Source organism: Miniopterus natalensis, chromosome 16 (genome assembly GCF_054644295.1).
Source record: "Miniopterus natalensis isolate mMinNat1 chromosome 16, mMinNat1.hap1, whole genome shotgun sequence".
NCBI lineage: Eukaryota > Metazoa > Chordata > Mammalia > Chiroptera > Miniopteridae > Miniopterus > Miniopterus natalensis.
The window spans coordinates 9783027-9805461 of record NC_142096.1 but is presented as its reverse complement, the minus strand read 5'-3'; the positions used below and the strand labels follow the sequence as shown (position 1 = coordinate 9805461).

The 22435-nt window shown below is 44.5% G+C and overlaps 1 protein-coding gene across 1 annotated transcript in view; it reads left to right on the top strand.

Annotated features, from left to right (window-relative positions):
• The first annotated feature begins 8429 nt into the window (after nt 1-8429).
• Nucleotides 8430-22435, top strand: part of RSPO2 (R-spondin 2) — a 111764-nt gene continuing 97758 nt past the window's right edge. Inside the window, exons 1-2 of the mRNA XM_087825359.1 lie at nt 8430-8558; nt 8928-9175. Of these exons, the coding sequence (XP_087681485.1) occupies nt 9082-9175 (94 nt within the window). The 5' untranslated portion in view covers nt 8430-8558; nt 8928-9081. The remainder of the gene's footprint in view (nt 8559-8927; nt 9176-22435) is intronic.

Here is a 22435-nt window from a genome sequence, read left to right as displayed (position 1 = left end):
CACATGGCCAAGACTGGTGTCAATGAGGCAGGGAAGTGTGTTTTTCCCACAGGAATCACTGCAGGCTCCATGGTAAGATGAATAATTACCCTAAAGGAAAGGGAAAAGGAATTACTGAAAACCACATCAATCTTGCAGGGTGACCACGAAGAACTTTCCATAAACCCATCACCAGTCCGTCCAGGGTGTTTCCACTCTCCATCCATCCACTGAAATCAGGACTTCCCCTGCCATCAGAACACATCCAGTGTCTTTCTCTCGTTGTTTGATGTGTACTCACGATATTAAAATATAAATTTTATTATTTGCATAAGCAGAGGAAATGTAGAAGGGTCGAAATTCTAAAAGAAAAGCATTATAATGTAGCCCACAACAGGAGACACACGCAAACATGCTCATTATTCCTAATTTCTTCTACCTGCTCGTATTCTGTTTCTCTCTTCTGTCTTCCAACTTCTCTGCTTCACCCTTTCCCAAAATACATCATTTTTATTTATTATATCTCTCACTTTTTCTTCATGCCTCTTATTTCCTATTCCCTTTTCTCTTTTCATTTCATCAACTCATCCCTTCCATTAATCAATATTGCTTCCCAAATATATCTAGGATACCAAGATAAAGCAGATATGATCTCTACCTCAATTTATGAAAATAGAAAGTCCTGCTAAGTCTGTCGGACGTACTTTATAACTCTGAGATCCTATCATCACTTGCTCTCAGCGTATGCAGATTTGTAGGTGAGATGAAGATACCCCAACTTAGCTACAACATGAGGTACAATGTTTGAAGTGCCAGGAACGGGTATTGATGAAATGGAAATTCAGTAGGAGGAGATTATTTTTAGGATGGGTGGGTAACAGATCAGCCTTACATCTGAATTTTCTAATCATTTCCTTTTAAAATTTCCATTCCCCTTCCTTGACTGATTGTTTCTCCCCCTTTCGGATATTTTCTCCTGGGTGCCCAGCCCAGGGCTCTGAATGCAGTTCTTTTACTGTTTGCAAGTTCCAGAACCGCAGTTCAACCTGGCTTAAGGGAACCACTGCCTCATGACATGGAAAAGTGTCAGGCGCAGAGTCTAGATTTAAAGGACGCCGTCAAGAATCTGTTTCTCTTCCTTGGCTTTGCTTTTCTTGTCGTTGGTCTTGTTCACAGGCAGGCTGTCTCCTCGTGGCACCAAGGTAGCCACCAGGCCCAGAGTCCACCTGTTTAGCGACCTCAGCAGTTTCAGTTCTCTCGGGAGTTCCAGCAAAAGTTCCACTTTCACGGGCCTGTCCTGGGAAGCGGTCCCATTGCCCAAGCAGTTCCAGTAACTGGGGGAATGGAATGCTCCAGCTGGCCAGCCTGCGGTCACCTTGCCACGCTTGGAGCCTGCAGGAAGGTGAGACTTCCTTGTAAATGGACATACTGCGTGTGTTTCCTTAATAAGAAAAATAAAGTTGCTGTTTGAGAGGAAGGCAGAATGGAAAATAGACATGCGAAAACATCTGCTACAGAGTAAGGGCTTAATAATGCATTTTGATGGAAATAATGCTGTGAACGATTTTATTCATTTTATGAGCATGTATGGATGCAGAGAATTCTTTTTTCTCCCTCAAACTTCATTGTTCTTAGCCTCCCCCCCACCCCGTCTCACTCACTATCCATTCTACCCCCTGAAGATGCTGTCAAGCTTGTTTTTTATTTCTTTAAACACATTAAAGCATAGTTGTTTCATAGTTTGCCTGGTTATACCAATATTTGAAGTCTTAGTGGGTCTGTTTATGTTGTCCATTGTTTCTTGTCCACAGTGACTATTTTGTGTATATGTGTCTAATTATCTTTTATTTTGTGCTGGTTATTGTATTTGGAAAATTATTCACAGGACTGATGTGAATTCTGGGTAAAGGTACTTTATTCCCGGGCAGGTTTTAAATTTGCTTCTGCCAGCACCTGTGGGCCCTATCAGCCCAGGGTCACCTTATTCCAGCTCAGTGCTCGAGGGTCTCTAGACCAGCCAGGTGATGTAAATCTCAGGAGCAAGATGTGGCGAGGGCCGCTTTACTTCTGAGCCACGCTGACTCTAAGGGTCCGGAAGGAGGGTCTCCTGCTTAACCCTTCCTGAAAAAATGAAAATTCACATTTTTATGTTGGGCAAACAGCCCCAGAATGAAAGTGGCTTTTGTGCTCACTTATCACTGGGTTCTTGCTGGGCCTATTGTTCTTGACTACCTTACTAGCTGCTTGTGGCTGTTGGAAAAAATATTATAATCAGCATTTTTAGTTGTTTTCAGCAGGAGAGTTGATTCAAATAATCTAGCTCGCCATTCCCGGGCACTGGAAGTCTCCTCTCTGAACACCCTGGTTTATGCTCCGTCATTCCCGATCCCCTTTTTCTGTTTCTGCTCTCCCAGTCTCCCGCCCCTGTTCCAACCCTGTGCTCTGCTTGTGGATAGCCTCAGAGTGGGAAAACAAACCTGGATTTGTTGATATGAGTTCATGGATCAACTTCTCATGATCTTTGATGCACATCTTTCTTTCTCTGTCTTGAGATAGATGGTATAGGTGCTTCTGATTTCCCCAAAATCCTACCATTTGGTCCATTTGGACGCTGGTATATTTCCAATCTTAACTTTCCAGCCTTAACTCATTTCCACCATCTGAAAGCATGATAAAATTTACATTGTGACACAGGCGAAAGATACCAAATATACAAGCAATGCTGCACATATAGAACTGTATTACATAATTGTTACTGATATTTATAACTTCTTTTCGCCCTAGAACTGAAATAGATGGGCAGCCTGCTAAAGTTTTACTTTATTTGTGTAACAGAACAACTTTAAGTCTGGTTTATGGAAATGTAACTTGAATCACCGCAATGGGGGTCACAGCCCCTTAACCAATCCCAGTTCACATCCCCGGGGCTCCTTGAATGAAGAGGTCCCGTCTCTTTAGCAAGGACCTTCACTGTGACTCTTCCCTCTGGCCTTCCCCAGCAGGACCTGGGGCCATTTACGCAAAGGCCTGTGTTTTGGGGGATGGGAAATAACCTGACTTTGGGGAACTCCTCTTAATTTCCTGACATCCAAAATGTCAAAAGAAGGGGCTTATGAAGACTAGACTTTTGGCTTGGGTCCATTTCCCAGTGTTAAAATAGCTGAGAATTTTTAGGTATCTCTTGTTATTAACTGGGTGTAGTAACACTTCCTTCCAGCAATCACATTCATACAAAAAAGAATGGAAATTACACACATTACTTTAGTTCAGAAGAGTTCAGAACACACAAGATTAAATAAAGGAAGCAATTTTAAAACCTTAGGTCAAATCTTGAGTTTTCTCTCATGAGATGGTCCGAGTTGGGACTTCCTTTGAAGAGCGCCTCCTGGACCTCTTCCACGAGGATGCAGAGCGGAAAGAGCAGCGGGCCTTATCTCAGCAGCCTTCAGAAGAGCTCTCAAGTGGCAGAACACAGAACTAACATTTGGAGGAGTCAAATATTTACACATTTTTCAAATGTTAAATAAGTGATTATGGTGTGACTTCTAAAAACAACAAATTAGCCCGGATAAGGACCGGCCAGTGACCTTGTTGAAGATCTTTCATATTAATTAACATAATTATTTCATACAAAATATAATAAATGAACATAGGCTATTACATGCAACCAGCAAAATGGACATTCAGCTTATATTTAACAGGAAAAAAAATTACACTAGCAATATGACACAATGGCAAAAATGACATAATTTATTCCAAACTAATTAATGGATAAATTCTAAACTGGAAGAGTGAGCATAACATCAACAAATTTCAACAATAAGAAGAATGTGGGAAACTTTAAATCAGAGACTATGATATCGGATAACATAAAAGATAAGAGAATTCTAAATCAATTAGCTAATGAAAACGAGAGTCAGAGCCAAAGTCAGCCAAATCTGTGAACAACTATATCTAGGAAAGATTCAGAAAATGTTAAGTGTATTCTAATGTAGCCATGTAGTACAGCCATAAAATCACTAATATCTTATGGTTTTTTACATTGAAAAAAAGTATGTGGAAACTGCCAAATGAAAATTTGAGAAGACTGGCACAGGGAAGAGCTTTAATTAATTAATTAATTAATCTTCCCCCAAGGATATCTTTTCCATTCCTTTTCAGAGAGAGTAGAAGGGAAGGGGGTAGAGAGAGAGGGATGGAGGGGGGGAGGAGAGAGAGAGAGAGAGAGAGAGAGAGAGATGTGAGACACATAGACTGGCTGCCTCCTGTACAAGCCCTGACTGGGGCCAGGGATGGAGCCTGCAACCAAGGCACATGCCCTTTACCGGAATCAAACCTGAGACCCTTCAGTCCATGGGTTGAGGCTCTAGCCACTGAGCAAAACCACCTAGGGAGGGGAAGAGCTTTTATAAGTTTGACACAAGCAAAGAAGCTATACAAGATAATACTGACAAATTTAAGTACATGAAAATATTTTAACATTTTCAACATACATCAAAAACAAAGAGACAAGTGATAAACTTAGAAAACTATATGAAACTCAAATCACAAAAGATATATCTATATATGTGTATTCTACAAAACAAAAATTAATGACAAAAAACCATATAAAAAGAGGTCACCAATATCTTGGAGAGTTTATGGAAAAGGAAATATAACTTGCTCAAGTATATTAAAGACATAATTCATTTAAAAGAAAAGAAATACAAATTAAAACTACTGAGATACCATTTTTGCCTAGGAGTATCAAAGATCAAAACATGTTGGTATATAGGGAGATGGACACTTCCATTCATAGTAATTTTTTTTAAAAAAAATATGTTTTTATTGATGTTAGAGAGGAAGGGAGACGAATAGAGAGATAGAAACATCAATGAGAAACATAGATCGGCTGCCTCCTGCACAACCCTTATTGGGTATCGAGCCTGCAACCCAGGCATGTGCCCTGGCCAGGAATGGAACCAGTGACCTCTTGGTTCATGGGGGTGATGCTCAACCACTGAGCCACACTGGCCAGACATACATAGTAATTTGATAGAACCTCTGTGGAAGGTAATTTTAAGAGTACATACGCACGCATGCACACACACACATAACACATATTCAAGTGGTGGATCAAACTTTTCTACTTCCAGGAGTTTATAATGAAAAGGTAAAATGACGCATGGAAAGGTTAATTGAAACCTTGCTTATAACAAAAAAAGAATGACTACCATCTAAATGTCTATCAGGAGGGAGCTGGCTAAATACAATCATACAATGAAATAACATGTGGACTAGGAAGGTCCTTTATGAACTGATACTGAATGAACTCTAAGATGCATAAAAACAATTAAGGTATTAGTGAATACAGTATTCTAGTTGATGTTTGCACAGCCACAAGCTCAGCTAAGGAAGGACTCATTTCCCAGGATGTATCTCTGTTAAGCAATGCATGACTGTGTGTATAAACACATGTGCACACACACACACACACACATACACACAGACACATGTTTTCTTGATAAGCACAACATGCCTCTGGAAGTATACGCAACACTTGGAAGGTAATCAGGAATAACTGGTTGTCTCTGAGAAGTGGCTGGCTGGGGCAGAACCTTTTCCCTGGGTGTCCTTTATTAAAGATTGAATTTTAGCTGTATGAATAAATTACAAGTCTAAAAAGTAACATACACAAGTCACCTCCCATCTGTAACATCACCCCCCATCCCTGCCCTCAGTTAACCTTCTCTATCACCCATGGGTGTCATGAAGTCCACCTCATCAATGCGCTTCTCTGGAAACAGACACCAGGCACACGTCTAATTACAAAGCCAGTTCAATGAAGCCGCCAGGTGAACTTACTCTGAAGGAAAAGTCCATAGAGCCTCCAAGATGGAGAAACTATGTTGGGCTGTGAGCCCCAACAACACATTCAGGGTTTAGAAATGAAAGGAGGCAGAAATACAGGATTAAAGTTAATAATTTAGGATCCACTAGAGTTGTATTTTTTGGGGAGTGAGAACATTCCTGGATTCTTGAAGTCAGGAAAAATATTCAATGAAAATCTGCATTATCAACAGACTAGGCCCAAAGAGATTAAGTGCCTCAAGAACTAAATGTGACAGCTATTTGAGGATCAGTGGTGTCCTTTAAAAAGCAGAGACAGACCAGGAGGAAACCCAAGAAGAAAGGAATTAGGATCTTCTTTTTCCCCCAGAGCCCATTCTTATCTTAAGAGCATTAACCAATCTTCAACAAAAGCCGGCGGTGCTGTTAAAGTTCTTTATAAAATGGATCTGGGAGCTCACTACACTGAAAAGTATCTCTGGTTTAAAAAAATGCCAACTGTGAAACCCAAGTGATTAAAATTAGGGGCGTAATCTTTGAAGACAGAAGGTCGAAAGTGGTGTGTAAATTTAACTAAGGGGGCAGTGGCTAACTCTCACTTTTCTACATTGAAAACCCATCGGGGATGAGGTTTGTCCTCACTGGGTAGACTGCACACCAAACTTCTTGATAGAAAGAGAAAGGTGATTGTAAGCCAGAATATAAGAGAGGTGAAAGAGATCTTGGTCTAGTTTCCTAAAAGGAGCTGAGATCCAGAGAAACGGCCACAGTGACCCACCCAGCTGGTTAACGGTAGGGCTAGATCTACTTGGACTTGTGCTTATTTTTGCTTTAATATATTATAACCACTGCACTTGATTGGGTATGAAAGCTGTACAGGAAGGCAGAGGGCTTGTCTAGGGAAGACTTTGTTCCCGCGTGGATTTAGCTCCTTTAGAAGTGCAACGCATTGGGTGTGTGCAGGTCTGTGAGCGTGTGGGGAAGTGGTATTTATGATGGCAGAGGGATATTCACGGCAATATCAAGTCATCGTGCTTGTGTCACTCGCTCCCTAAGCTGAAGTGTTTCCAATCGCTTCCAAATTCTGTGATAAAAATCAAAGACTCTGGAAGCAGAGAAACAGATCCACTGTCCCTGCAATGTGTTTTGTCAACTCAGGGGCCGACTTTCCTTATCGAGGAAGTGGAACCAGTGACCTCAGCTCAAATTTATGCAACTCAGACATGCATCCAAGGAATAACACTGAAATTCTTAGCGCATAAATATTACTATGTAACAGTAATGTTGGTTAAAAAAAATAGTTATGCATAGGCAGTAATGCAGTAAATAAATATGACTGTTCTCATATTCCTATTGCTACTATAAGCTTAAGTCTCCAGTATCTGAACATCTGAAACTGAGGGTATGGAAAAGAAAATTTAAATGGTCCAAAATGCTACCATAATAACCTGGTACCTGTGGCCAGTCGTATCTGCAAGTGCTCCTGCTGCCAGAGTTACCAGTAGAAACCCTTCCCTTTTGCCTAAGGAGTAAATACATTCACCGCTACAGTAACGAAGGCAGGACAGATTTCACCAGGATGACCTTAGGTAACACCACGTATATTTAATGTATCACTTTATTAAATGGAGCGTCCCCCAGACCCAGGAGACTTATGAATGAGAAACACTGCAGTGGAAAGCGAACTCTTCTGCACAGCAGCCAGGTCTCAGTTTCTTGAGTGTTGCAAGCGAGCGGTCACAGGTTTTTGTAAGTTTTCCTGGAGGAGAAACAGAGTCAGGAAATAACGCTTCTGAGGAAAAGCAGAAGCTACGGGCTACACCCTTTTCACGCCCGAAACCGGGGCGCGTTTGAATGTCAGCGGGCTCACCGCCCTCGCGGGAAAACAAAGCCAGGGCGTCACTTAGACGGCGGCCGGTGCGGCACGTGTGCGAGGGCGGCTCCGGTTCAGCCCGCGCGCGTCTGAGCAGCAGACCGGGGGCAGCCGTCGGTCGGTCGGTCGGTCGGTCGGTCGGCCGGTCGGTGGGATCCCTACGCCCGAAGGTCGCGCTGAGGTTGGACGCGAGCGCGGCGCGCGCGAGGACGCCCTGGCGGCGACTCCGCGGGGCTCCGGGACTCGCGCGGGCAGGGGGCGCCCCCACCCCCGCGCCTCTCGGGGTGAGCCGCCCGCCCCGGGGAAGCGGGGAGGGGGTTCGCGGGGGCTGGGCCCGCGGGAGGCTGTCAGCGCCCTTTAGGACCTCAGGGAAGCCCGAGCGTTTCTGGCTTTAGGACCCAGGAACTCCGCGGCAGCTCGGACGGGACGCCGTGGACCACAGCACCACCTACTTATAGAAGCATCCCGAGCCGCAGCCCGCCGCATCTCCGTCGGGAAGGGCGCTCGCCGCAGCCCTCCGGCCTCCCGCGAGCGTGTCGCCTCCCTCCGCCGGGAAGGCGACGAGCCCTCGCTGTGAAGTCGCTGCGGGGAGAGCTCGGGAAGCCGGCCAGCTGGATAGGGGCGCAGAGCGCGCGAGCGAGCGTGCCCTCGCCGAGGACCACACCGGCGGGGACGCAGCATCCGCCGCCAGCCCGGGGACCCTCCGCGCCCTTGGAGCCCGCGGCGGCGGCCGCCCGCCTCCCGAGCTGCCGGGCGCTCCCCGCGGGTCTGGGCAAACTTTCCCGCGGCCCACGTGCTAGCGGGGCCGGCTTCCGGAGCCGGGATGGAGCGCCGCGCCTAGGCACCCCGCCCGCCCGCGCGCCCGCCCGCCCGCGACGTAAGTGCTCCGGCCGCGACCCGGCGCCGCGTCTCCCGCCTCGCGAGCGGAGGGCCGGAGAGCGCGCCCCAGACCCCGGCCCTCTGCGCGTCCGGAGCTCCCTCCCGTCCCCGGAGCGCCGCGCACGCCCTTTCCCCGGGTCCGAGCCCGCTGCACCGCAGAGGTGGCTAACGCACCGATTGCGATCGCCGCCCTCTCCAAGTCGCGCGCAGCTGTGCGCTCGGGGTTACGCAGCTCGGCGGCTCGCGCGGGGCCAGGAGTTCGCCTCCCTCTCCCTCCCCTTCCCAAGTTGGGACGCGCGCGGAGGCAGCCGCCCGCCCGGGGCTCTCTCCGCCCCCACCCACCCCGTTCCTCCTCTCGGTCTCTCAGGTTCAAGGCGGGGAGATGCTGACGGCGCGAAACTGACCCGTGCTGTCCTCGGGCTACTGGCGACTGTCCCCAGCAGCGGTCAGCGCCGGCTCCTCGGATGAGCCCTCCAGTTCCCCAACTTTGAGAGGCTTCTCTCCCCCGCCCGACCGCCCAGATGCAGTTTCGCCTGTTCTCCTTTGCCCTCATCATCCTGAACTGCATGGATTACAGCCACTGCCAGGGCACCCGATGGAGGCGCAGCAAGCGAGGTGGGTGCTCCGCCACCCGAGGCGCGCGGCGCGGGAGGAGGGTCGCGGCGCCCACGCGCTCGGGGCTCCGGGGGCAGGACCGTGCCCCGCTGCGCTCGTGCACCCCCGCTCCCCGGCGCGGGGCTCCGCGCTGCGCTCCCTGTTCTGGGCTCAAGGTGCGGCGGACGGGAGCGAATCGCACGGAGAGCCGGGTGAGCCCGGCTTCCGCGGGTGCCGGGGGCTAAGTGGTGTGATCCGCGCCCGCCTCGCTGCGGCGCTTCTACTCTGAACTCGTCTCTCTTTCGGCCCCTGCTTATTTTTAGCCCTCTCGAGCACCCCCCTTGCAGCTAATGTCTCTGCCTCCTCCACGCACGTGCGCCCCAGACCGTGACCCCAGACCGCTCAGGACACGGCCCGGCCGCGCGGGTGCGCGCGTGCAGCCGAGAGCGAGCGGGAGAGCTCGGAGGGGCGCGGACCGCGGTGGAGGGACCCGCATTCCCGAGCAAAGGGCGACACTGATCTCTTTTTCCGGAACGTAAGGCTAGCCGGCAAGATTCATTAAACTTTCTGCACTGAGCAGTGAGTCGTGAGCAGGTTTTCCGGGGAGCGCTCGCCCGCAGAGTGATGTTTTGGGGACAGGCCCGACTTCGCCCTCCCCACTTGTCTCAAAAAAAGCAGCCACTTCAGAGGGAGGTTTCCGTTCTCAATGACATTCACTTGCGGCTTTAAACAGCTCCCTCCCTCTCCATCACCTGTGTGAGCTGCGGAAAAGGCGAGTGGGAGCCTCCGGAAAGGCTTCTGAGAGCCAGCTTTCCAGCGGCTTTAGTGCGCCAAGTTCCGTCTCTGAGCCTCGCTGTGGCTGTGCGCATCCAACTGCGTTTTAGGGGAAGAGCTGCTAAACACAATTAAGTCTTCTGCGGGATTTAAACACCGCCCCTCCCCGCGCCACCCTCCTACACCTTGCGTTACCCGCTCCTGGGGGGGGGGGGGGTGCACAGCTGCTCAGAGCTATCCAGCAATTCGAACTTTTGCGCGGGGTTAGAATTTGGCTTGAGGTTAACAGATCTTGATTTTTCTGGGCTATAAACGCCTCACTAGACCTGTGATGTGATTTGTTTATAACTCATTTTATGGAATCTCCAGTGCTGCATCCAGATTTTGGAGAGAGCTGTTTGCGCCCTAATTTTTCATAGTATTTTAGGAAGTCATTAGGCTGTTCTCACCTACCCGCAAGGGCTGGAGGTTGCCCTGCATGCCCCCCCCCGCCCCCCCCAGGCAGAGCTCCTGAGAACCGGTGGTCTGCAACTTCCGAGGCCTGTTCTCCAATTGACACTGCAGACCTGTGGTTTATAAGGATACTCCTCTCTCCGTTTCTGACATTTGGAAAATGCTTATTTTTAGAAATTATTCTGTATGAAAATACTAGGGAGAAATTTCTCCCAGAGGCCATGCAAGTTTGATACTGATATTAGTCTTGGAAGAGTCCCTTTCTCTCTCCCTCTTCTCCCCCCTCCCACTGGCTCCTTTCTCTACCCCAGTGTTTTCTTTCGAGGTATTATTTGGTTGCGTTGGCAATTTTTGATTACACTGTGGTCAAAAGTGTTTGGAGAGGCTTTCCCCTACTCTTACAAGAAGTTGCAGTCTGCTTGGTTGAAAAAACTCAAGTGCTTGGACTTTAAAAAATATAGAAAGAGCAAAAAGCCTCCGCCAAGCCCTTGTTTATTAGCAGACTCACTAATTCAGGGATGTCTTCCTGATCCGCCTGCCTGTCCCGTGGTGGCCGAGCGGGGAAGAATCCAGTATTTGTTTCAGTGGAACTTGATGTGGAGATGCTGCCTGGTGGGGAAGGACGGTACAGCACTCCTGCGGCCAGAGGCGATACTGCACGCGGGTCTCCCTACCATCTAAGTCCTGCCTGCCTCCCTAGGTATCCCAGGCAAAGCCTATTTATTTTAAAGCTGCTTTAGCAAAATCTCATACCCTCCACGTCCCCAAGTGCTGAGATTTAGAAACCCAGTCCTAAAGTGTGCAGTGGTAACTTTTGCCAAACCAACCTTTCAGTTTAACAAATTCAGATGCTTTCGAGTACATGTAGATGGGTAAGGTTGTAAAGGAAAATAAAATTCTATCAAAGCGTATTTCCACCCCCTTCCCCCTTAACAAATGTCCCTTCCCAAATCCCAGGTTTCTGGCTAAAATAACTGCGGTCCTTAAAAGTGACCACACTATCTGTGCCAACAAAGGGTGTACTGTGTTTTTAATTAAAAGTGGAACTACTTAAAGGGCTGGCTAGACAGTGTAGGGTGATAGTAGCTATTCTGCTTTGCAAGGAAGCTTAAGGGTTGCATTGTGAGAGCCCTGAAATGAACAGAGATCTAACTCAGGTTGTGTGAATTGTTCCTCTTCACAAACTTAAGCTGGTTTTAATTGATCTCATGTCCACTGATTGATCCTATACCAATTGTTGCGCATACCAAACAATTGGCTCCCCCAAAGGAGATTGATTTAAATTAGTTCCTCGGTGAGTGCTTGACTACAGGCCAAATCATGTCAGCAGGGACCGCTGACATGCCAGAGCCTATTGTGGTACCAACATTTCCCCCCTTTCCCTTTGTTTTTGATAGTGGCAGTTAAATATATTATTTCCCAGGAAGAAAAGTGATTAGTACCTTATAAAAAAGGTGTCGTGGCCCAGAAGATGAGTTATATTCTTGGCTCTGTGCTGTGATGTAGGCAGCAGTGATACCAGGATTGGTTAGGCTAATGCCTGGGATTTGATACTTTTTTATTTTTTTTCATATTCCATCTGCAAATAATCAGACCTTCACTGTGGAGCATTCTCAGAACTTCTTTGGCATTATGTTTAGTCTGCTCTATGATCTCAGATGCGCTATAATATCATTTTCTTAATGAAATAAAATTCTTGGCAGAGATCAGATAATTTAGTCAGTTAAAATCAATTGCATCCAGTCTGGAACAGAGAGCAAATATATCATTTAACTCTATGTTTTATTTCAAAATACAGCTAGAGGATTTGGAGTATAGGATGCCAACCTCCCCGACTTTTGGACAAACCTTCGTATGGGGAGACCATCATAAGCAACACGGATGAATATTTCTTCTCCTTAGTTAGAGACATTTATAAAATGAAAATGCATCTCAGAAACAGTAATGGGGCCTGGCAGCAATAATTTGGAAAATGAATTAGGCACGAAAACAATGCTGAGAATGTCTTGTCGAGGGGAGACACAGGTCAAGGTTTTGAAAAACTGATTGATGACTCCTGTGTTGCCTACCTGTTAACAGTCATGACTCATTGGCCCCCTTACCCTCCTCCCATTCAGGTGCATAGTCACTATTCGCTACTGTTAACCCCCACTGCCTGGACCTGTCTCTGGAAGTCTCATGACTTATTTGTATGGTAAACTGGGTTATTAGATTTGTTTTCTTTTTTTGTAGTGGTTGTGAGCCACATTTCAGGCTGAATTACTGCAAGGTGGATAGACGCATCATAACTTTATCGTAGGTTCCCGGGATTTCTTGAGCTTGGTACGTAGTGACTTATCTTTGTATCTCTTTCATTTGTCTATATGCTTAGTCACATTTTAACCAGGGTTTTATGAAAACTTCTTGATAAAGCCCTTTAAAAGCAGCAAGGCCCCCAAACCTGTAATTGGTGTTTCTGGTGGTCTAACGGTAGGGCGTGTGGTGTGACAAGTGCTCCCTGCTGTGGCCTTTTCCATACTGAAGTGTGGAGACATCTCATTTTCCCAAGATAAGATTTGCCTTCTCCCATCAAACTGAAGTATTGATCACAAACAATGTAGTGTATTTCTGGCAACTGAGGTTGGTAAAAAAATCAATTTGCATCTTTAAAAATACAACTCAGAGATTTGGAGATGTTTGGTTTTACAGGTGCTTTGAGTGCTAGCTAATGCCTCACAGCAGTCTTTCAAAATACAGAATGGCATATGGAAGATGCTAACCTGCACTTAAATGCAAAAGCTTCAAAGTACATTTTGTGTGCTCACTGTCTTTAAGTTCCAGGGTACTTTAGAAAAGCTGACGCGATGTTTAACTTCGCACTATAAACATGTTCTTTCTTTTCTTTCACCAATGGGCTGCTTTTCCTTGCATAATTCTGAGTTTTTCTGGCTCACATCCCCCCAGTGCACGGAGGTCAGAGAGTTGCCATGCCCCAACCAACATCTTACTTAACTGCTGGAATTTGGAAGTGATTCAGAATAGGTGACATTCTCCCAGGCCTCCATTTAATCCTGGCTTTCTTCATCTGCTTTTGAAATCCAGCTTGGGTGGGTTCCAATATTTGCAGAAATCACCAGTTGGAAATGACACTTCTAATTCCTTAATGCAAAACCACCTCTTGATTTAATCAGAGACTAAATGGCCAGTTTATGGATTGTCCAGGCTACTTTTTACTTCTTTCCTTCCAACTGACTGCCTTTTAATCCATTTTTCCCCCTGGAAATAAGCACTCTTGCCCCTCCCAAGGCCAGGAAATAGATGACAGACACCATTTGGTATATCACTTGATCACCACTCTGCTAAAGGAGGTGGTAAGCTCTGGGATGAAAATAAAGTTTTAAACTTCCCTTTTTCTTTAAAGTATCATGATGTTCATTATTTCCCCCCATGATCTGCTGCAATCTAGGACTGGCCCTTAGGTAAATACAGTGTTCCATACCCATCTTTTTCATATTTTTATCTGCAATACATACAGAGGGTGCTAATTAATACTAAAGTGCGTATATTACAGACCTATAACTATAACTATATATGTGATATAACTATATATGTGATAAGTATATCACATATATAGTTAGGTTATATATAGTAATATATAGTTATATAACTCTAACTATGGGATAGGGACTGTATATGTGCATAACGTGTGTGTATATTTAGATGTGCGGGTGGGTGTCAAGAAGGGGTGGGGATGGTATGACTAACGGATGGGTTTTTGTAACTAAAAGGATTTTCACTTATTTTTCTCAGTTCTTGTTTTCATCTTTCTCTCAAGCAGGATGACAGACAGGATTGTGGACAGGGCACTGGGGGAGGAGGAGAGGCATTGAGTAAGAAAGGATGGAGCATTTTCAGTTTTCCCAAAGCCACCCCTTCTTCCTCTCTGCACGAGGGCCTCACTGGGTCACCTTCGCTTCAAGCATGCTGCTGTCCCCAACCCTAAAATCTTTCATTTCCTTCCCTATGTTTTTGTCCTAACTCTTCCTTTCCCCCCACTTCTCCCTTTCCCTTGCTTAACAGTCCCCTTCCATTCGGGCTTGGTGACAATCTGGCTCCTGCCTCCATTGCTTTGCTGAAAGGGTCTTTTGGTTTGTTTTGTTCTGTTTTGTTTTCTGTCATCCACACCCAGTACTCACCTCATTGCCAACAGGGCTCCAGTCTCAGTTCCCCGCGCCTCGGGGGATGTCTCCGCACTCCTTTCCAAAACAGGCCTCTTCCTCTGCCTAGTGGCTCCCCGCTCTAGTTTCGCCTCCCACATTCTGCCCACTTTTCTTAGGTCCCCTCATTCAGAATAGGAATAGACTAGTATTTCTTTATTCTTTCCTTGGGGATTGCACCCATCCCTATATCATGAACTGTTATTTCCACGTAGAGTCCTTCAACTCAAGCGCCAACTTTTTTTTCTTTTCAGAATGATTTTTTTTTTTGAGCTTCAGAATATATTACCGTCTGATTTTCCGACTACTGTCATATGAGTAGATATCCCAGGCACCCTCCTATGTGGATAGATACCCCGTGCACCCTCCTATGTGGGTAGATACACCACGCACCCTCCTATGTGGGTAGATACCCCAGGCACCCTCCTATGTGGATAGATACCCCAGGCACCCTCCTATGTGGATAGATACCCCAGGCACCCTCCTATGTGGGTAGATACCCCACGCACCCTCCTATATGGGTAGATATTTCATTCCATGCACACCTAAACTTGACAACTTGTTTTCCTATTTCGTGCCCTCCCCCACATGTGTCCCTCTGCCTGTGTTCTCATTTCTATTCATGGGTTTCTATGTGTCAAGGCTGCAAGCTGCACTGTAGGCTTTGAATCTTCGGTTTCCTCTTTTATTGGTTCATTCAGTCCTAGTGAGTGCACTTCAGAAACGGTGCTCATATCCACCGACCTTCCGCTCCTCCCTGGCCCCCCTGACCCTCATCTCCCAGCACCCGCTTCTCCCTCCCTCCCTCCCTCCCTCCCTCCCTCCCTCCCTCCCTCCCTCCCTCCCTCCCTCCCTCCCTCCCTCTCTCTCTCCCTCCGGCTGCTGCCACAGTGCCTCTCTCATCCACAGACTTGACCCGTTGCTGCTCTGTGTCGGCTGTCTCCGTGGCTGTCTCCGTATCAACTGCCTTTTTATTTGCATTCAGGGTTCCCGCCACCTGCCCCCTGACTGCAGCCTGTATCCAACCTCCCACCTCCCTGAGAGTATTATATGCTTAAACTGTACTAGATCACTTCACTTCCAACCACACCATGTGTTTTCGTGCTGTTGAGCATGTGGCAGTCCACAGCTGAAGTGTCACTGCCTCCATGAAGCCTCCCTGTAGTTTTCTGCCTTTTCTCTGAATCCAAATTTGAGTATTCCCTCAGTTTTCTTAGCTTTTTGTGCTTCTCTTAAATAACTCTTACTTTCCCTTTTATTCTGGTTATTTTGCCATATGTCTTATTACTATATTTTAAGCTCCACTATGGCAGAACTTTGGCATGTTCATTTTAACAATCCCCAAACCAGGCCTGAAGAGCGCTTCCCCCACAGGTTGTGGCCGAACAAAAAGTCATTGACTAAGACTTTGTTTGCTGCCTTTGAAAGGGTTGGGTCTGGGTTGACTTATTAGAAAGATGAGCTGCTTACTGAAATAAATGTGATTTTAAAAACTAACAGTTAAATTGAAAAGAGAGAACTAGAAAGGAAAGGAATCGCCTTTGGGCCCATTCAAAAGTTCTTTGGTCCACAGACTAATTACTCAGCCTCTGAACTAACTACAACTCATAGTTATGCTAATAACATAACTGAGACTAAGTAACTGAGGGCCGAGGGGAGTAACTGAGGTGTAAGACCATACATGTGATCTGGTAAAATTAGCATATTAATATTGCTAAAAATTTTTGTCATTATTTAAAAAAAAATCCTTACTCTTGTACTTGAATTGTAGGAACCTCTTTTATTTCTAGCATTCCAATAGCCAGAACACGTGTGCGTGTCTGTGGGTGCACACTCATGCATATGTGTGTGTGTATTTTATGTGTACACGCATGCATATGTATTTTAGCCATTAGAATACAATCAGAATAACCAATCAGGATTAGAGAAAAGCTAGTAAGTATTTCTTAGATTCTTTATGCTTTAGAGTAAATATAATTATAGGGAGCCTTCTCCCTTACATAGCTGTTTTGGGAAAGCCTTACAATTTACTCAAAAACCTTTGCATTTTCATCACCTGCCAGAGGATATGAAACAGAGTTAGGATTGCTCAGAACATCTCTTTTGAGGTTTCTTCACTTAGGGTCCAGAGGTGGGGGCAGCGTTTTTGTGTCTTCTGTAATTAGAAGGAAAATCTTTTCTGTTTTTGGGGGGTTTGCAGTATAGAGAGAGGATCTAGAGCTTTCGCTGAATCATCCAAGTGGCCCACAGTTCATCTCTTTCCTTCAACAGGTTAAGAAGCATTGATTGAAGAAATAGGAAGTAACCGTCTTAATTAGCATGATGCCAAATGGCTGCTTCACATGGATACAGAAATTTGTTCTCTGAATTCACTTTCTGTGTGTGAGTTTCTAGCCCTTTGCCATGTGTATACTTCACAGTCTGAGGACACATTGGAAGCACTATCTCAAGGTTTATTTTAGTAAATACTTACTTGGCTAATACTCCTTACTCAAAGACAATAGTTGTTAAATTCTCCTCTCCATTTCCCTACAAAGTTTATAAAAGTACAAAATAAATAGACAGAATAAGGGGTTCTGTTAAAACTTCTCATATGGTCTAATTTTTATCTCATTAACAAAACAATAATATAGAGTTTTAGCAATCGCTGTCGCAATCTTCCAGCTGATGCCATATGGTGCTGGCATTGGTGTGACTGTGTGCTTCACGCTGCCAGTTCATAGGCTGGTCGGAAGCAGGCTGAGCACTCTTCCGTTCTGGCCAAGTGGGCTTCTGCTAGGTCCTTGCTGCTGGGTCAGCACATTTAGACGTTTTCGACAGGGAGGCCCTTAGGCTCTCACCTATTGCTGGATGCCACTGGCCAAGCAGCCACTCTGCAGTGGAAACGCTGTCGCCGACAGAGGGCACACTCTGCATTCTTTTCCTTGGGCTTTGTTCTCGAAGTTCTGTAGGATTTGTGCTCTGTGCTCTGCCCTCTAGGTTCAGGTGGCAAACCTGCTCTGCTCTCTCCGGGGAGATCAATGCCGTCATCATCTCGACACCCTTACAGAGGGAGGGGAAGGAACCAGTCAGGAGAGCTTGCAGTCTGACTGAGCATTTCTGGTTTTGGTTCCCAATCTCCTTTTGACAAGACCTCATAAAAAGGAAGATTTAACCAACTTCTCAGTTTTAATATCTGGGAGGCAAGTATTGGAGCTAGAAATTGCGTTAACCTGGAGATGGATTCCAGCCTCTACAGCCACTTGGGAAACATTAGATTTTTTGTTTGTTTTGTTTTGTTTAAAGAATGTTTTCCATAAAATGCATGCCTAAAAAATTAAGCAACTGGTAAAATTTGGAATTGCCCAAACAACTTCAAATTAATACTTCCCAATTAATTGTTTGCCAAACTCTAGTCTTTTATGGAGAAACCCATTTCTTTCAATGAATCTACGTGTTAGCCCTTAGAGAATGGTGAAAATTGTCTGATTTTATTTGAAAAACCCAAAGTTTGATTTTTTTAAAAAGGTTTTCTTCCCCCTCAGGTAATAAAGTCTAATGTATGATTTAAAAATTCTCTGGCCCCTTGCTATTCACCTTTTTGCTATGTTTGATGCCTTTCTTATAGTCAAAACTGGTTTCTAATGTTGAGGGATTTGTGCTATATCATCATTAACTTGCATATTTAGTTTACCACACTGCTTTAATTTCAAGACCAGGTTTCAGTTTAGTTAAATCATAGCGGGGTTATTATTCCTATGACCAAGTGACATATCCTATGTCCATCACCCCCACAAAAATAGACCTTTGGGGGTAACTATGGAATTTGTTTTCTTAGCTCTTCTACTGCCATGATTGGTTTTTGAAGACTCTCTGTTTGAGTGAGAAACACGTGGCAGCCCAGTGGATCAAGAAGGACTGCACCTGGGGCCCCCAGGTTACCATCCCTAAATATGAGTTAAATTAAGTCAGTGCTAGTCTTTGACTTGTCATGTCCTCTGGGTATTTCTTGTAGGTGGGAGAATACTTTGTTAAAGTTAATGCCAATTTTGACACTGCTTCTTGATATTTTAGAGGTTCATTTTCTTTGAAGTGTGTATGTGTATGTTTAAGGGTCAGATTTATAGAGGAATTTTGAGGGACTCTTGGGTGCTAGTTCTGGGAGGAAGTGGCAGAGAACAGCTGTAGGTTAGATGATTGGAATGAGCAAACTAGTTTGAATTTTTTATTTATCCAAGGATCTGAACATCTGTTTAATGCTTTGAGAGTAATCAGAGCTGTCCTGTCCATAGCATTCCTTCTACTGGTGAAAGATATTTTGTGGTCACCCTCCTTCCACCAGCTTAGTATAGTGGAGAAACTTCGTTAGGGTCAAGAGACTAAGTAATTTGAAAAACCAAATGTTGTTTGATAGTGGACAGTGGTGGTTCCCAGAGGCACCATTAGTGGATTGAGGTTAGTTTGTTGTGGAGTTAGGGAAGCCAGTCATACCACTCCTGGTGGCCAATAAGTCATGCAGTGGCTGATGTGATTCTTGACTGAATCCTGTCAATTATGATTTATTTTTTTGTCCTCATTTCAATAATACTATCCTGAAAATTGATCTAGGGTTTGGAAATTGTGCCTTGAAAAATTGATTGTCCAAAATTATGAATTTGTTGCAATTTAATCATTCCCTTATGCAGAAGTAAAAATAATTAGTTATTTGTAGCTGCTGTGGGTTATCTCAACATGATTTTGATTTGAAAGTGGCTGAAGTGAATAATAATAGTTCTAAAGGCTTTGGCAAGTTTCAAGTAGTCCTCTTTGTGTTGAATTCCAGAGGAAGGTTTGAAGAAATGGCAGCGGCTGGACCTAGGAAGGGGAAGAAGCATGGGTACTGCTTTCCAAGACTTGAGCCTGTCCCGTGGGAAAGGGCGTGATTTATTCTACCTTTTGGAATGAAGGCAAAATGAAGGAAGTTCATAGGAAGGCTACAGCTTGTATTTAGGGAACTCGCCGTTAATGGGAGGGACTTTTTCTTGATGCCCTGAATATTTGGAATTGTCTTTTGCCAACAGTAGAGGGTATTTGTCAAGAGTTTTGTAAAGCCTGTCACTGTATTGAGTGTAGAGGGACCTCTAAGGACCATTCACATGGTAAGAGCCACAACGAGCACATCTGTAATCTGTGTACATGTGTTTATTTATTCAGTCCTCACCTGAGGATATTTTTCCCATTGCTTTTTAGAGAGAGTGGAAGTGGGAGAGGGAGAGAGAGAGAAACATTGATGTGAGAGAGACACATCAGTTGGTTGCCTCCCACTCTCGAGCCAACCGGGGCTGAGGATCGAGCCTGCAACTGAGGTACATGCCCTTGGCCGGAATCGAACCCGGGACCCTTCAGTCCACAGGCCGATGCTCTAACCACTGAGCCAAACCAGGTAGAGCTCTCATAGGTATTTAAATAGAAATTCTTGTTGACAGCTACTGGGACTGAAATTATAAGATTCTTGCCTGCCTCAATGGAGGAAACTAAACAAAATTGTTGGATTCTGTATCTTATGCCTTAGGTCAGTTTTCTGCAGAATGTTTGATATTCTGAATTTTTCCATTTGCTCCCTTATGGGGGGGGGGTCATTTGACTTTTCTTTTTTTTAAATCCTCCATATTTTCTGTAAATTGGAAGTTCTCCTGAAGGTTGGATTAGATTCAGGTTCAACGCTTTTGGCTGGAACACTTCATAGGCGGAGCTGTGTGCTTCATTTTACACCATTCTTAGTGATGCTAAGATTAATCAGGGCTTCATGTGGTAACAGCCTGATCCTTCCATTGTAAGGTTCCTATTAACCTTTTACCTAGTGGTTTCTCCTATTGATGATCTTTGAATCATCAGTTTTCATTAGGAGGTGCAAAATAGTGACCCCCCCCCCCCCCAATTTTATTATTCCTTTCACATTTATTAGCTGAAATTCTATTAAAAATCATTTCAGTCTTGGCTGGATAGGTGAGTTGGTTAGAGCATCACCCTGATACATCAAGGTTGTGGGTTTGTCCCCTGTCAGGATACATACAAGAATCAACCAATGAACGAATGCACAAATAAAAGGAACAGCAAATCAATGTTTCTCTCGAAAAAAAAAATAATAATAATTTAAAATTAATTTTTGCCATAGATATTTTATTACTATGAAACACAGTTATGACAGGAAAGGCAGGCAATGCACTTAATTCTTCCCCTTTAATTGCCAGTCTTGAGAGTAAGGAGTTGACCGGTGTCTGGCCAGCCAGTGGATCAACCTCACAACTGAATAAAATGCTTTGACATGTGTCAGGCCACTGCCTGTCAGATGGAGGAGGCGCAGTCTTCCAGTAACTAGTTCCTGCTTACTGAAACAGTAGTGGTAGAGTGACATCCAAAAAATCTTCTTGGCTCCTGCTAACAGGAATGAAATGCAAACCTTCTGAAAGCCTGACTTCTATTAGACATCTTCTGATAATGTTTTCTGTTAACAGCTTTCAGAGAAGCTACTGAGTGAACGTACAGTAGCTTCAGCCTGGTGTAACCTGAGGCTCATTGGGTAGAAAAACAGTACTTTGTGCTACTTAAACACTCTCTGGAAGGCTTAGAGAGGAGAGGAAGGAAAATATTTGAGGAGATCAACTGGATGTTGTAGAATACAAGTATCGTCACCTGAGAAGGATTAAAGTTTCCCCAAAGCTTGACCTATGTGGCAGCTGGCCACTTTCAGTGTGCTCCCCAAAGCCATCAGTGGCTCGTTTTTTTTGCAGTGCAGTCTTTGACTTGCAGGCATATGAAGAAAGGGTCTAGATATTACATGTTTTCAGTGGGTTAGTGACAGAAAATTGTAAAAAATAAAAAAAATAAAAATAAATTCTATTTATTAGAGTCATCTGGCTCTTTCCATTACAGATATCTTTCCTATATCCATTTAAAAACTTAGCTTATTGCTACTAAGAAAACTACTATTGGTGTAGTTTTTGTCCTGCCCATTGAAACACACCACAATATGTACATTTAACAATTTCATTATTTAGTGAAATTGAACATTTAATTTATACAAACATCCATGGGAGTGTTAAATTAAAGAAGATGCTAGAGATTTTGAATATAAACATTTGATACATGACTCTGCCAGGCCTGTTGCCGGAGAAATACAACACATACAGGTAAAGTGCCCTCCCAGTGTGTCAGAGCAAGAAGTGCTGTGAACAGAGAAACTGGGCATGTTGCAAGCCTGGGAAACAGGGCTAGGAATGCACACAGCTTCTTTTCCTGATGGAAGATTCTGGAGAACGAATTTTTCCCCTTTCACCCATATGTTTTGAAGAAACTACATGAGCTATATCTACTAATTAGAGGCTAGCAGTTCATGGCCTTCATACTCCATTTTTCTTTCCTTTGGCTTTGAAAGTTTCTTCGGTAATAAACCCCCATATTGTTAAGACATTTAGGTGTTTTGTCTTGAAAGCAAGTGGTAAAGGCTTCATATAAGTAGTTGGTTAAAAAAGAGTCACTAGCTGAGGAGCTTTTAAAATAAATATAAACCAACATTTACTCATTGTTAGAAATTTGGAAAACAGAGAACACAATGAAGAAGACAAAACTAGCAATCATCTTTCCACTCGGTGATAACCAGTTAACATTTTGGTTTTTATCTTTCCAGATGTTTCTTTCCCTTCTTACATAAATATAAGATTTTTAAAATGCACATGATCTTAACTATTTTAATGATATTATTTATAGTGCCTGGATCATAAGTTGTTGATAACCATGAAATTTAAAAATCTATTTTCTTGACAATGGACAGTTTAAACATTTCAGTATTAACTTTTCAGTATTATGAATAATGCTGCTATGAACACCCTCGTATACCTTT